This window comes from Sapajus apella, unplaced genomic scaffold, assembly GCF_009761245.1.
Source record: "Sapajus apella isolate SASKATOON/1434 unplaced genomic scaffold, GSC_monkey_1.0 scaffold49, whole genome shotgun sequence".
Taxonomy (NCBI): domain Eukaryota; kingdom Metazoa; phylum Chordata; class Mammalia; order Primates; family Cebidae; genus Sapajus; species Sapajus apella.
Genome location: NW_022436989.1, coordinates 11,437,698 through 11,453,961, shown reverse-complemented (window position 1 = coordinate 11,453,961; position 16,264 = coordinate 11,437,698). Strand labels below are relative to the sequence as shown.

The following is a 16,264-nucleotide window of genomic DNA, read 5'->3' as shown; positions in this document are numbered from 1 at the left end:
GTCATCTACCATTTGTATCCATAATTCATTTGGTGCAAACAGGTCTCTAAACTTGGCATCATTATAGCCAAGCTTCAGAGCCTCGGTAACGGGATTCTCAAAATGCAGCTCTTTACCATTGGTATCAGAATCCCTCAGGGTGCTGGGTGTAAAGATTCTTAGGTCATGTTGGAGACCCAGACCAGAATCTCTGGGGTAGGTTCTGGGAATATACATTTGTAATACGCACTCCAAGTGATCTGAATGCACTGTAAATTAATTTAAGAATCTCTGTCCTTATCCTTTTCTGAGACTGGGTCTTGCTCTGTCACCCAGGCTGGAGTCCTGCAGCCTTGACCTGCTGGGCTCAAGTGATTCTCTGCCTCAGTCTTGCATGTAGCTGCGATTGCTTGTGTGAGCCACGTTGCCCAGGCTGGTCTCAAACTCCTGGCTGTGTTTCTTTTGAAAACAGCTTTATTGGGATGTAACTCACTTACCATATAATTTACTCATTTCATGTGTATATTTCAGTGGTTTGGGGGAGATTCACATATGTGCAATCATCATCACAGCCAATTTTAGAACACTTTTATCACCTCAAAAGGAAACCCCTACTATCATCTGTCATGCCCCATTTCCTTTCTGTCCCTGCCCTACCCTCGGGCATAAGCCACTATAATCTCTCATATCTATGGATTTCCCTAGTCTTGACTTTCATATGAATGGAATCATATAGCATGTGGGTTTTTGTGACTGACTTCTTTCACTTAGCAGAATGTTTTCAAGATCCATCCATGTTGTAACATGTATTTGTACTTCATTCTTTTTATCGCCAAACAAATATTTCATTGTATGGGAAGACCACATTTTGCTTACCCATTGATTCACTGATGGACATCAATGGATTTAAGGGATTTTAAGTTTTCCTTTAATGTGTCCTTTTTATAATTTCATTTCAAGCTGCTTTTATTTTATATATATATGGAGTCTGGCTTTGTTGCCCAGGCTGGAGTGCAGTGGGGTGATCTCAGCTCACTGCAACCTCTGCCTCCTGGGTTCAAGTGATTCTCCTGTCTCAGCCTCCTGAGCAGGTGGGATTACAGGTGTCTGCCGCCACACCTAGCTAATTTTTGTATTTTTAGTAGAGATGGGGTTTCACTATGTTGGCCAGGCTGGTCTTGAACTCCTGACCTCAGGTGATTGGCCCACCTCGGCCTCCCAAAGTGTTGGGATTACAGGCGTGAGCCACTGTGCCGGGCCTATCATTTCAAGCTTCTTGACGACCCACATCAAGAAGCTTGAAATGATAAAGACACATTTAAGGAAACCATTTATGGAAATGAGTGGACATTTGGGTCATTTCCACCATTTGGCTATTAGGAATAATGCTGTTGTAAACATTTGTGTACAAGTTTCTATGTGAACATGTTTTCGTTTCTCTTGGGCGTATCTTAGGAGTGGAATTCTGGGTCATATGGTAGTTCTGAGTGCCACTTTCTGAAAAACTGCCAGACTGTCTTCCAGAGGCAGCACCATAGCACATTCTCACCAGCAGCGTGTGAAGGTTCTGATTCTTCTACGTCCTCCCAGCACTTGTCATCTGACTTTTTGATTCCAGATATCCTAATGAGTATTACATGATACCTCCTTTCGGCTTCTGATGTGTATTTCTCTGACGACTAAGTTTGTGGAGGACCTTTTTTTGTGTGCTTATTGGTCACGTGTACACCTTCTTTGGAGAAATGTCTACTCACATCCTTAGTCCATTTTAAACTGGGTTGTCTTTTTATTGAGTGGTAAGCGTTCTTCATTTTAGATATACTCTAAGTCCCTTGTCAGGTATACGATTTGCACATATTTTCTCTCATTCTGTAGCTGTCTTTTTACTTTCTTGTTGGTATCCTTTGAAGCACAAAGCTTTTAATTTTGATGAAGTCCACTGTGTTTATCTTTTGTTGCTGTTTTGGTGTCATACCCAAGAACCCTTTGCCACATCCTGTACTGATGGTCCCCGATTTACAGCAGTTCAACTTACAGTTTTTCAACTTTACAGATGGTGTGAAACCAGGACACATTCAGTAGAAACCACACTTGAAATTTTGAATATTTAAATCTTCTCCTGGGCTAACGATATGGGGTATGATAATCCCTCAAGATGTATAGGGCAGCGAGGCACAGCTCTCAGTCAGCCATGCGATCATAAACAACCAATACTCTACGGTGTGTATTTCTGATTTATTTTCAACTTACAATAAGTTTATCAGAATGTAACCTCATTATAAGTTGAGAAGCATCTATTTGCCCCTGAAAACTTGCCCCTACATTTTCTTCTAAGAGTTTTGTAGTTTTTGCTCTTACATTTAGGTTTTTAATCCATTTTGAGTTATTTTTTGTATATGGTGTGAGATAAAGATCCAAGTTCATTCTTTTGCACCTGGCTCATAGGTATTCTTAAACTGTTAACAATAGTAATTTTAAGGCAGTCTACCTTGTGTTAGTGCCACTTTGCTCCTTATGTTTGGCTTAGTCTTAGCAAAGCAGGAATTCACATATAGATCGCCATCATGTGGCTACTTCATTCATGTTCTGTTAACTTTTAAGTAGGTCACTGTTAAGTACAAGGATGTCAAACCATATGCCTGATTTGGTGTGCCACATCATCTAGTTCTGATCTTATTTAAAATCTTTCCTGACAAAGACGACTTTACGTGTTGGAAGTTGCTGGCAGAAAAGGTTTTTCAAACTCCAGCAGTCATCCCAGGGCAGCTATGATCTTGAAAACTGGTGATGACCTCTAGGGTGTACCGGAGACCAGTCATTGGAGATTTTTTGAGAGGTAAACTCAGTCTGGGGGCAGAAACAGGATGAAATGGTTCTAGAGGCAGGAGATGGAAATGGGATGAGAAATCTCCCAAAATGATCTCACCATTGTTATGAATGCCCTCATGATTATACAGATTTATTTCCAAATTGAACTATGTAAAACTTAGTCTGGCGAATTTGAGCATCACCTCGCTTAAAAAATTTTTTTTTGTGGGCACATAGATAAAAGGGGTTTATATTTATGGGGTACATGAGATATTTTGATACAGGCATGTAATATGAAATAATCATATCATGGAGAATTGTGTCTCCGTCCCAAGCATTTATCTTTTGTGTTACAAACAATCCAGTCACACTCTTTTAAAATGTACAATTATTATTGACAATAGTCACCCTGTTGTTAGTGCTGTCAAATAGGAAGTCTTATTTATTCATTCTCTTTTTTTAACTCATTAACTATCTCACCTGTCCTCCACTGCCCTTCCCAGCCTCTGGCAATTACCTTCTACTCTCTATGTCCCTGAGTTCAATTGTTTGATTTTAGATCCCACAAATAAGTGAGAACATGTGATGTTTGTCTTTGTCTCACTTAACATAATCATCTCCAGTTCATCCATACTGTTCCAAATGACTAGCGAGCATTCTTTTTTATGGCTGAATAGTATTCCATTCCGTATATGCTCCACATTTTCTTTATCCATTCATCTGCTGATGAACACTTAGGTTGCTTCCAAAGCTTAGCTATTTTGAACAATGCTGCAACAAACATAGGAGTGCCGATTTTCCTTCTTTAGGGTAGATGCCAGCAGGGGAATTGCTGGATCATGTGGTAGCTCAATTTTTAGTTTGAGGAACCTCCCAATTGCTCTCCATGGTTGTTGTACTAATTTACATTTCCACCAACAGGGTTCGAGGGTTCCCTTTTCACCACATCCTTGCCAGCTTCTGTTACTGCCTTTTAGATATAAGCCGTTGTAACTGGAGTGAAGTAATATCTCACTGTAGTTTTGATTTGCATTTCTCTGATGATCATTGATGTTGAACACTTTTTCATATGCCTCTTTGCCATTTGTATGTCTTTTGAGAAATGTCTGTTCAAATCTTTTGCCCATTTTTTATTTGGATTGCTAAACCTTTTCCTATAGAGTTGTTTGAGCTCCTTATACATTCTGGTTATTAATCCCTTGTCAGATGGGTAGTTTGCAAATATTTTCTCTCATTCCATGGGTTGTCCCGACTTTGTTGTTTCTTTTACTGTGCAAAGGCTTTTAACTTGATGTGATCCTTTTTTCCCATTTTGCTTTGGTTGTCTGTGCTTGTAGGGTATTGCTCAATATTTTTAAAACTGTTTTTTATTTTTGAGATGGAGTCTTGCTCTGTTACCCAAGCTGGAGTGCAGTGGCATGATCTTGGCTCGCTGCAGTCTCTGCATTATGGGTTCAAGCAATTCTCCTGCCTCAGCCTCCTGAGTAGCTGGGACTCAGGCATAAGCCACCACACCCAAATAATTTTTGTATTTTTAGTAGAGATGGGGTTTCACTGTGTTGGTCAGCCTGGTCTTGAACTCCTGCCCTCAAGTGACCTCCTGCCTCGGCCTCCTAAAGTGCTGGGATTACAGGTGTGAGCCACTTTGCCTAGCCAAGATTTTTTTTTTTTTTTTTAATATTAATTTCAAAAGTTTTGGGGGAACAGGTTCTGTTTGGTTGCATGGAAAAGTTATTTAGTGGTGACTGCTTGAGATTTAGGTGCACCCATCACCTGAACATTGTACACTGTACAATGTGTAGCCTTTTATCCCTCACCCCCCTCCACCCTTCCCCCAGGTCCCCAAGTCCATTATATTACTTTTATCATCCCTTTGTGTCCTCATAGCTCAGCTCCTGCTTCTAAGTGAAAACATATGATCTTTGGTTTTCCATCCTGAGTATTATTTCACTTAGAATAATGGTCTCCAGCTCCATCAAGGTTGCTGTTGATGCTATTTCATTCCTTTTTATGGCTGAGTAGTAGTCTATGGATATATATATACACACACCCCACATTTTCTTTATCCACTATTTGGTTGATGGGCGTTTAGGCTGAGTCCATATTTTTGGAATTGTTAATCGTGCCGCTATAAACATGCCTGTGCAGGTGTCGTTTTCATATAATGACTCCTTTACCTCTGGGTAGTGGGATTGCTGGATCAAATGGTAGTTCTACTTTTAGTTCTTTAAGGAATCTCCGTACCGTTTTCCAGTTTACATTCCCACCAGCAGTATAAAAGTGTTCCTTTTTTTACTACATCCATGCCAGCATCTGTTATTTTTTTATTTTGGAACTGTGGTCATTCTTGCAGGAGTAAGGTGGTATTTCATTATGGTTTTGTTTTGCATTCCCCTGATACCGCCGTTGAGCATTTTTTCATGTTTCTTGGTCATTTGGATATCTTCTTTTGAGAATTCTCTATTTATGTCCTTAGCCTACTTTTTGATGTGATTATTTGATTTTTTTCTTGCTGATATGTTTGAGTTCCTTGTAGATTCTGGATATTAGTCCTTTGTTGGATGCATAGGCTGCGAATATTTTCTCCTACTCTATGATTTGTCTGTTTGCAGATTATTTCCTTTGCTGTACAGAAGACTTTTTGTTTAATTAGGTCCCATCTATTTATTTTTGTTGCCTTTGCTTTTGAATTCTTGGTCATGAACTCTTTGCCTAAGACAATGTCTAGAAGAGTTTTTCTGATGTTAGCTTCTACAATTTTTCTGTTTCAGGTGTTAAAGTCTTTGATCCATCTAGAGTTGATTTTTGTATACGGTGAGAGATGAGGATCCAGTTTCATTCTCCTACATGTGGCTAGCCAGTTATCCCAGCACCATTTGTTGAATAGGGTGTCCTTTCCCCACTTTGTTTTTATTTGCATTGTTGAAGATCAGTTGGCTCTCAATATTTGGCTTTATTTCTGGGTTCTCTATTCTGTTCCATTAGTCTATCTGTCCATTCTCAGGCTGGAGTGCAATGGTGCAATCTGGGTTCTCTGCAATCTCCCCACCTCCTTGGTTCCAGTGATTCTCCTGCCTAAGCCTCCTGAGTAGCTGGGATTACAGGCACCTGCCACCATGCCCGGCTAATTTTTGTATTTTTAGTAGAGATGAGGTTTCACTGTGTTGGCTAGGCTGGCCCGAACTCCTGACCTCAAGTGATCTGCCTGCCCCGGCTTCCCAGAGTGCTGGGATTACAGGTATGAGCCACCACGCCTGGCCCTACCTGCCTCTTCTTCTACCAGTTACCATGCTGTTTTGGTAGCTATAGCCTTGTAGTGTAGTTGGAAGCTGGGTAATGTGATGCCTCCAGATTTGTTCTTTTTGCTTAGTCTTACTTTGGCTATGTGGGGTCTTTTTTGGTTCCATATAAATTTTAGGATTTTTTTTTCTATTTCTGTGAAGAATGATGACTTTTTGAGACAGAGTCTTGCTCTGTTGCCCAGACTGGAGTACAGTGGTGCGATATTGGCTCACTGCAACCCCTGCCTCCCGGGTTCAAGCCATTCTCATGCCTCAGCCTTCCAAGTAGCTGGGATTACGGGTATGCACCACCACACCTGGCTAACTTTTGTATTTTTTTAGAGACAGGGTTTCACCATGTTGTCCAGGGTGGTCTCAAACTCTTGACCTCAAGTGATCTGCCTGCCTGGCCTTCCAAAGTGCTAGGATTACAGGGGTGAGCCACCACATCCAGCCCGATGATGGCATCTTGATGAGAATTGCATTTAATTTGTAGATTGCTTTTGGCAGTATAGTCACTTTCACAATATTGATTCTATCCATCTGTGCGCATGGGGGATGTGTTTCTATTTGTTTGTGTCATCTGTGATCTCTTTTAGCAGTGTTTTGTAGTTTTCCTTGGAGAGATCTTTCACCTCCTTGGTTAGGTATATTCCTAAGTATTTTATTTTGTTTTTGCAGCTGTTGTAAAAGGGGTTGAGTTCCTTATTTGATTCTCAGCCTGGTCATTGTTGGTGATGAATTCTAGGAGCTTTTAGGATAAGTCTTTAGGGTTTTCTCTGTATACAATCATATCAGTAAACAGTGACAGTTTGACTTAACTCTTTACTGCTTTGGATGCCCTCTATTTCTTTCTGTTGTCTTATTGCTCTGGCTAAGGACTTCCAGAACTGTGATAAATAAAAGGGGTAAAAGAGGGCATCCTTGCCTTGTTCCAGTTCTCAGGTGGAATGCTTTCAACTTTTCCCCATTTAGCATAATGTTGGCTGTGGGTTTGTCATAGATGGCTTTTATTACCTTGATGGATGTCCCTTCTATGCTAACCTTGCTGAAGGTTTTAATCTTAAAGAGATGCTGGATTTTTTCAAATACTTTTCCTGCATCCATGGAGATAATCATATGATTTTCATTTTTAATTATTTAATGTGATATATCCCACTTATTGACTCATGTATGTTAAACCACCCCTGCACCCCTGGTGTGAAACGTGCTTGATCACGGTGGATTCTCTTTTTGATATGCTGTTGGATTAAGTTAGCTATTCATAGCATTTTGTTGAGGATCTTTACATTTATGTTCATCAGGGATATTGGTCTGTAGTTTTCTTGTGTCCTTTTCTGGTGTTGGTATTAGGGGGATACTGGTTTCACAGAACGATTAAGGGAGGATTCCCTCTTTATCTTTCGGAACAGTTTCAGTAAGATTGGTACCAATTCTTCTTTGAATATCTGATAGAATTTAGCTGTGAATCCACCTGGTCCTAGACTTTATTTTTGTTGGCAATTTTTTATTGCTGTTTCAATCTTGCTAGTTATTATTGGTCTGTTTAGTTTCCATTTCTTCCTGATATAATCTAGGGGGATTGTATATTTTGATTTTCTAATTTGTGTAAAGATGTTTATAGTAACATTGAATGATCTTTTGTATTTTTGTGGTATCGGTTGTAATATCTCCCATTTTGTTTCTAATTGAGCTTATTTGGATCTTCTCTCTTTTCTTGGTTAATCTAATGATCTATCAATTTTGTTTCTCTTTTCAAAGAACCAGCTTTTGTTTATCTTTTGTATTGCCTTTTTGTTTCAATTTCTTAGTTCTGCTCTGATCTTTGGGTTTGGTTTGTTCTTGTTTCTCTAGTTCCTTGTGGTGTGACCTTAGATTTTCTATTTGTGCTCTCTCAGACTTTTTTGATGTAGGCATTTAATGCTGTGAACTTTCCTCTTAGCCCCACTTTTGCTGTGTCCCAGAGGTTTTGGTAAGTTGTGTCGTTATCATCATTCAGTTCTAAGGATTTAATTTCCATCTTGATTTCATTGTTGACCCAAAGATCACTCAGGAACAGATTATTTAATTTTCATGCGTTTATATAATTTTGAGGGTTCCTTTTGGAGTTAATTTCCAATTTTATTCCACTATGGTCTGAGAGAGTACTTGATACCTCAATTTTCTTAAATTTAAGACTCATTTTGTGGCCTATCATATGGTCTATCTTGGAGAATGTTCTATGTGCTGATTAAAAGAATGTATATTCTACAGTTGTTGGATACTTTGTTCTGTAAGTATCTGTTAAGTCCATTTGTTCTATGGTATAGTTTAAGTCCATTGTTTTTTTGTTGACTTTGTCTTGATGGCCTGTCCAGTGCTGTCAGTGGAGAAGTGAAGTCCCCCACTACTGTTGCGTTGCTATCTTATTTCTTCATGTCTAATAATAGTTTAATGATAGTTGATAAATTTGGGAGTTCCCATATTGGTGCATATGTATTTAGAACTGTGATATTTTCCTGTTGGACTGATCCTTTCATTATTACATAATGTCTTTTTAAAAACTGTTGTTGCTTTAAAGTCTATTTTGTCTGATATAAGAATAGCTACTCCTGCTTTTTGATTCCATTTGCATGGAATATCTTTTTCCACCCATTTACCTTAAGTTTATGTGAGTCCTTATGCATTAGTTGAGTCTATTGAAGGCAACAGACATTTGATTGGTAGATTTTTATCTATTCTGCCATTCTGTATCTTTTAAGTGGAGCATTTAGGCCATTTACATTCAACATCAGTATTGAGATATGAGACTGTTTTATTCATCATGCCAGTTGTTGAATACCTTGTGTTTTTTTCATTGTTTTATAGGCCCTGTGAAATTTATGCTTTAAGGAGCTTCTATTTTGGTGTATTTTGAGGTTTTGTTTCAAGATTTAGAACTCCTTTTTGCATTTCTTGTAGTGCTGGCTTGGTGATGGCAAATTCTCAGCATTTGGTTGTCTGAAGAGTTTTTACCTTTTTCTTCATTTATAAAGCTTAGTTTTGCTGGATACAAAATTAGTGACTGGCAATTATTTTGTTTGAAAAGGCTAAAGATAGGACCCCAGTCTTTTCTGGCTTATAGGGTTTCTGCTGAGAAATCTGCTCTTAATCTGATAGGTTTTCCTTTCTAGGTTACCTGATGCTTTTGCCTCACAGCTCTTAAGGTTCTTTCCTTTGTCTTGACTTTAGATAACCTGATAACTCTGTGCCTGATCATCTTTTTGCAATGATATTTTCCCAGGTCGTCTTTGAGCTTCTTGTATTTGGGTCTGAATCTCTAGTAAGGCCAGGGAAGTTTTTCTTGATTATTCCCTCAAATATATTTCCCAAATTTTTAGATTTCTCTTCTCCCTCAGGAACACCAATTGTTCTTAGGTTTTGGCCATTTAACATAATCCCAAATTTCTTGGAAGCTCTGTTCATTTTTAAAATTCTTTTTTGTCTTTGTTGATTGGGTAACTTCGAAAGCCTTGTCTTCAAGTTCTGAAGTCCTTTCTTTTCTACTTGATTCTATTGTTGAAACTTTCCAGGGAATTTTGTATCCTCCAAGTGTGTCTTTCGTTTCCAGAAGTTGTGATTGTTTTTTCTTTATGATACCTATTTCTCTGGAGACATTTTCATCCATATCCTGTATTTTTTTTTCTTTTAATTTAAACTGGTTTTCGCCTTTCTCTGGTATCTCCTTGAGTACCTTAGTAATCAGCCTTCTGAATGATTTATCTGGCAATTCAGGTATTTCTTCTTGGTTTGGATCCATTGCTGGAGAGCTATAGTGGGCCTTGGGTGGGGGGGGGTGTTAATATAAACTTGTTTTGTCATGTTACCAGAACTGCTTTTCTGATTCCTGATTCCTTCTCATTTGGGTAGATTATTTTACCGGAAAAATCTGGAACTCAAGGGCTGCTGCTCAGTTTCTTTTGTCCCACAGAGGGGTCCCTTGATGTGGGGCATTTCCCCTTCCCCTAGTGATGGGGCTTCCTGTGAGCCAGAGTGCAGTGATTGTTATTGCTCTTCTGAGTCTAGTTACCCAGTAGAGCTACCAGACTTTGGACTGGTGCTGGGGAATGTCTGCAAAGAATCCTGTGATGCAGTCCATCTTCAGGTGTCCCAGCTGTAGATACCAGCATCTGCTCTGCTGGAGATGGCAGGGGAGTAAAGTAGACTCAGAGTTCTTGGTTGTATGTTTAGTGTGCTAGCTTTCTTAAATGCTGGTTATGCTAGCAATGAAGTTGTCACATGAACAGATTCAGGACCACTGTTTAGCCAGGATGTTGCAGGCAGTAGAATTAGCTATTGTTTTCTTCTTCCTTGGAGCAGGGGATCTGTCATGAATTGCTATAATGTCCTGAGTTGGTTGGCCTCCAAACAGCAGGTGGCATTTTCAAGAGAGCACCAGAGGTTTTCTCCTGTCTCACAGCATTTGCAGTGGCCTGCTGCATCTTTCAAAGTATCTGTGAGTTCTTTCAGTTTTCCTGGTATGCTCCTGTGGTGGTTCCTGGAGCAAAAGTCCATAGTGTGACTCTCCACATGTGTTCTGGCTGTCCATGTGGGAGCTGAATGTAAGCCCTGTCTCCTATCCGCTATCTTCCCCTCAAAGTATTTATATGTAAATAGAAGAAATAGATGAACAGAGTCTAGATCCAGATGGAAATCTGGGATCCATTCCCTGCCTGTTGCACTTTCGGTTCAGAAAACATTCTCTGCTCTTTAGCCCCAAACCTGCGCCATAATGGCGGTGCCCATAGAGACACTCTCAGGAAATTTTTGCCCAGACCCATGTCCTGGCGATTTTCCCCAATGTTTTCTTGTAGTAGTTTCATAGTTTGAGGTCTTAGGTTTAAGTCTTTAATCCATTTTGATTATTTGATTTGTATATCTGGTGAGAGAGGGGGGGTCTAGTTTCATTCTTCTGCATGTGGATATCTAGTTTCCCCAGCACGATTTATTGAAAACACTGTCTTTTCGCCAGTGTATGTTCTTGGCAATTTGTTGAAAATGAGTTCACTGTAGGTGTGTGGATTTGTTTCTGGATTCTCTATTCCGGAATGATAATCCATTGGTTTATGTTCCATTGGTCTGTGTGTCTGTTTCTATAGTAGTACTATGCTGTTTTAATTTGAAGTCAGGTCATGTTGATTCTTCCAGTTTTGTTCTTTCTGCTTAAAATAGCTTTGGCTATTCTGGGTCTTTGGTGATTCTATATAGATTTTAGGATTCTTTTCTATTTCTGTGAAGAATATCATTGGTATTTTGATACGGAGATTTTAACAATATTGATTCTTCCAATCCATAAACATTTTTCATTTTTTGTGTCCGCTTCAGTTTCTCTCATCAATGTTTTATAGTTTTCATTATAGAGATATTTCACTTCTTTGGTTAATTCCTAGGTATTTATTTGTGGCTATTGTAAGTAGAATTTTTTTCAGATTGTTCACTGTTGGCATATAGAAATGCTACTGATTTTTTTGTATGTTGATCTTGTTTCCCGCAACTTTAATGAATTTATTAGTTGTCATACTTTTTTAATGGAGTCGTTAGGTTTTTCCAAGTATATCATCTGCAAACAAGGATAATTTTAACGTCTTCTATTCCAATTTGGATGCTCTTTCTCTCTCTTGTCTGACTGCTCTAGCTAGGACTTCCAGTACTATGTTGAATAACAGTGGTGACTGTGGGTATCCTTGTCAATGTTCCAGATCTTAAAAGAAAGGCTTTTCGTTTTCCCCTATTCAGTGGCTACTAGCTGTGGGTCTGTTATATAGGGCTTTTATTATGTTGAGATGTTTCTTCTAGCCCCAGTTTGAGGGTTTTTATCATGAAGGAACACTGAATTTTACTGTCTTTTTTTTTTTTTTTTTTTTAGCATCAATTGAAATGATCATATGGTTTTTATCTCTCATTCTGTTGACGTGATGTATCACATTGATTTGTGGATGGTGAACCATCCTTGTATCGCAGAGATAAATTCTACTTGGTCATGACGAATAATCTTTCCAATGTATTGTTGAATTTGGTTTGCGAGTATTTTGTTGAGGATTTTTGCATCAATATTTATCAGAGATATTAGCCTATAGTGTTTTTGATGCGTCTTTGGTTTTAGTATCAGGGTATTACTGGCCTCCTTCAAGTGTTTAGTAGTATTCCCTCTTCTATTTTTTTGGAATAGTTTGAGTAGGACTGATACTACTTTTTCTTTAAATGTTTGGTAGAATTCTTCAGTGAAGCCGTTGGGTCCCAGGCTTTTCTGTACTGGGAGACTTTTATTATAGCTTTGATCTCTTGCCTTTTTACTCCTTGTTACTAACATTGAAAGTCTTTAGAAGATGTTAAGAGAGCTCTGAAAAGAACCCTTGTTTTAGGGACAGAAGAACTGAAGAAAAGCTGGGAGAAAACATTGCTTTCTCAGTGGATCAGGGAGCAGAAAAATCCTTGTCAGAAAAAAAGATTTTTGGTCTGTTCGAGGTTTTAGACTTCTGGCTTAATCTTGGTAGGCTGTGTCTGGTAATTTGCCCATTTCTTCTAGATTTTACAATTTGTTGGCATATAGTTGCTTATCATCTGGCTTCTCAATAAGGGATTAAAACAATGATGACTCCTTGTTGCAAGACTGATAGAAGATTTTGCCCATACTGATAAAAGGCAAGGCTAATCCCTCTTAAACATAAGAGTAACTGAAATGAGTATTCCAGCTGAACAGATATAGCCTACATTCAAATAAACAGAACATCTTTAATCTCCTACAAAAAAAGAGATCTTATTTTTGCCTAGTGCAAGGCACAATGTCTGTTTAAGTATGCTGAATGATTATCTGTCCTTCTAGACCAACCCTGGAATGGTCCCCAGCCATGGATTCAGTCCCAGATCTTATTTCTTTGACAACCCTCGAAGATATGACAGTGATGATGACCTTGCCTGGAACATTGCTCCTCAGGGACTTCAGGGAGGGTAAGACCTTACTTCATGTTAGACAAGCCTCATTAGGAGGGAAGGGTTACACTAATTAAATAGATTCAAGCTAAAAGAAAATTCCTCCATTACAACTGTGCAGCTGGAGGTGGTACAGGACTGGATTATCGGTAGATCATTTTACTTATGTGAAACATTCAGGAATGAGAAAGGACACCAGACTTTTTTAAAGCCCCATAGCATTATTGTATACAGTAGTGTTTCCTAAACAATATTCCATGAAACACTTTTCTTAATAGCTATGCCATGCAAAAAGGAAAGGATGGTTTAACTTTTTCTTTTTCTTTTTTTTTTTTTTGAGATAGGGTCTCGCTCTGTTGCCCAGGCTGGAGTGCAGTGGTGCGATCTCCGCTCACTGCAGCCTCCCCGTCCTAGGTTCAAGGGATTCTTGTGCTTCAGGCTCCCGAGTAGCTGGGATTACAGGTGTGCGCCACCACACCCAGCTAATTTTTGTGTTTTCAGTAGAGACGGGGTTTCACCACATTGGCCAGGCTGGATTGAACTCCTGGCCTCAAGTGATCTGCCTACCTCAGCCTCCCAGAGTGCTGGGATTACAGGCATGAACCATGTCACCTGGCCAGAAAATGAACTTTTTAAAAAATACCAAGATTTCACAGAGCCTATAATATGGTAATGTGTGCTCTGAATCTCCAAGAGAGAAATATAGCACTTGTCTATGAAATCAGTCAATGGAACATATCTTTAACCACATTTTCTAAAGCAAGAGAGTAAATGCAGTATTTATTAGAATAAGTTATACATTATAAAGAACCAAGTTTTCAAATTTGAGTGATGTCAATTCTTAATTTAAAATTTCATTAACATGAAAGGTATTTACTTTGGTCTTAATTTTCATGAATACTTATTTAATAAATACTTCTATAGCATCTACTCCATATCAGACACGGTTCTAAGAGATTCACAAATACCAACTCATTTAGTTTTCTTAACAGTCCTGAGACGTCAGTACTAATTAGCCTCATAATACAGATGAAGCTGAGGTATCCAGAGGGTAGGTGACTTGTCCAAGGTCACACAGCTAGTGTCAGGCTGGAATTCTAACTCAGGCAATCTTGTTCAAATCTGTTTTCTGAATCCCTATACTATATAAACAGTTTGTATATAAGTACCCTGTCTCTCAGTCTCACTTATGCTTATGTTATACTTTCATGTGAGTTTTAGTAGGTAGAGTCTCCCTTCTTGAATCCACTTGCAGATCTGGCCCAGAAAATTTGGAGAGGGCAGTTAAATTACAGTTCAAACCCACTAACATAGAGGGTGTAAGACAGTGTATGAACTAGCATTCAGCTGCCGTCACCTAATGATAGCAGTGGATTAGGAAGGCAAATAAAAAGAGGGAAGAACTTGAACACGAGACTGATTGCAACCATAGCAGAGACTCACCCCAGGATTCCAAGTTTTGCTTACCTCAGCATGGGCATGGTGTGCAAACAGGAAGGGTAGTAGCTATTGGGATGCCCTTCCCTTTTCCTCAGCCATACTCCACTGCCCGATGACTGTCGTGTTTCCCGTTTCAGCCTGTGACTCTGGGACTATAAGGCAAAGGGGCAAGAGGAGGCAAAAGGGCTTGCTCAGCCTGTCTTCTGCTTGTCATCCCAGGACCCCCATCCTGTTTCCTTAGAAGTGAAAGCTTGCGGGGCCGGGTACAGTGGCTCGTGGCTCATGCCTGTAATCCCAGCCCTTTGGGAGGCCAAGGAGGGCAGATCACAAGACCATCCTGGCCAACATGGTGAAACCTTGTCTCTGCTAAAAATACAAAAAATAGCTGGGCGTGGTAGTGTGCGGCTATAGTCCCAGCTACTCAGGAGGCTGTGGCAGGAGAATCACTTGAATCTGGGTGGTGGAGGTTGCATTGAACTGAGATTGCGCCACTGCACTCCAGTCTGGTGACAGTGAGCCTTGCATCTCAAAAAAAAAAAGTGAAAGCTTATCTTATGTAATCTTTTGTGAGACTAAAGACTTAACATTAACAACTTGACATTTTTCCCTCTGGGATGAAATGATAGAAGATATGCTTGCCTTTTTATTCCTTGTTACTAACAGTGAAAGTCTTTAGAAAATCTAAAGTGAGATCTACAGAGAGCTCTGAAAAGAGCCCTTGTTTTAGGGACAGGAGAACTGAAGAAAAGCTGGGAGAATATATGCCTTCTCAGTGATCAGAGGAATTCTGATCCGAAAGGATAAAGGCTGATAGCTGAGAGGAACAGCAGCAAGCTGACCAATCCCCTGGGCTAGCAGATGCAAAGAATGTAAGCTGGAAGCAAGCCAATAAACAAGAAGGACTTCTTGAGGTCAAATGCTGTCCTTTAGGTCACTCAGATTCCGAGCTCCACCTCTTCCCTAAAACTGCTCTTTCCAGTTACTCCACTGCATTTCCTATTAGTTTTTTTTTTTCCTCCCTTTAAACGCACATTTTGCTGGAGCTGTCCTACCCTCTCATCTGCCAGAAATGACTTAGAACTGAGGGAGTCCTTACTACCTGCATCAGTGAAGAACCCCTTTTCTACTATATAGAGAAACATTATAATAAAAATGACTCACATATATTGAGAATCAACTATATATTAGATATTGTTCTAAGCACTTTACAGGTGTTAACTCAGTACCCACAATAGCCCCACGATGTAGTTACTAATATTACTCCCATTCTAAGATGAGGAAATTGAGGCAAAGAAGTTACTTCTCCAAAGGCACCACAGGTAGTGAGCTATACTACATTTTAGGATTCAGGTAGTTTGTTGCTAAAAAAATTTCCTGTTATAATGACTGGCTGGGTTCTCTAGTAATGCTATATACTTCTGTGCTCTAAAGAGTTCAGTAGGCCGGGCGCGGTGGCTCAAGCCTGTAATCCCAGCACTTTGGGAGGCCGAGGCGGGTGGATCATGAGGTCAGGAGATCGAGACCATCCTGGTCAACATGGTGAAACCCCATCTCTGCTAAAAATACAAAAAATTAGCTGGGCATGGTGGTGCGTGCCTGTAATCCCAGCGACTCAGGAGGCTGGGGCAGGAGAATTGCCTGAACCCGGGAGGCAGAGGTTGCAGTGAGCCGAGATTGCGCCATTGCACTCCAGCCTGGGTAACATGAGTGAAACTCCATCAAAAAAAAAAAAAAAAAAAAAAAGAGTTCAGTAGACTTGTAGGTGGGCATTTAGCATTGTTTTGTGGGAAAATGGACTTTAAGAGCCA

General features: G+C 39.6%; 2 protein-coding genes and 1 long non-coding RNA gene across 4 annotated transcripts in view; 1 reads left to right on the top strand and 2 right to left on the bottom strand.

The window, feature by feature from the left end:
- The window catches only part of ERO1B (endoplasmic reticulum oxidoreductase 1 beta), a 103,254-nt gene that overhangs the window by 15,452 nt on the left and 71,538 nt on the right, over window positions 1-16,264 (bottom strand). The window lies entirely within an intron of this gene.
- Window positions 1-16,264, top strand: part of GPR137B (G protein-coupled receptor 137B) — a 74,425-nt gene that overhangs the window by 52,876 nt on the left and 5,285 nt on the right. The window contains exon 6 of one of the 2 annotated variants that reach the window (XM_032242282.1): window positions 12,910-13,034. The exons of the other annotated variant lie outside the window; for it this stretch is intronic. Coding sequence (XP_032098173.1) covers window positions 12,910-13,034 — 125 coding nt within the window. The remainder of the gene's footprint in view (window positions 1-12,909; window positions 13,035-16,264) is intronic. 2 annotated transcript variants of the gene reach the window in all.
- On the bottom strand, window positions 1,346-16,171 carry LOC116526036. The gene is made up of 3 exons (XR_004257934.1): window positions 16,160-16,171; window positions 10,719-10,723; window positions 1,346-1,418 (listed from the first exon to the last, which is right to left on the bottom strand). It is a non-coding gene; the product is annotated as an uncharacterized LOC116526036 (long non-coding RNA).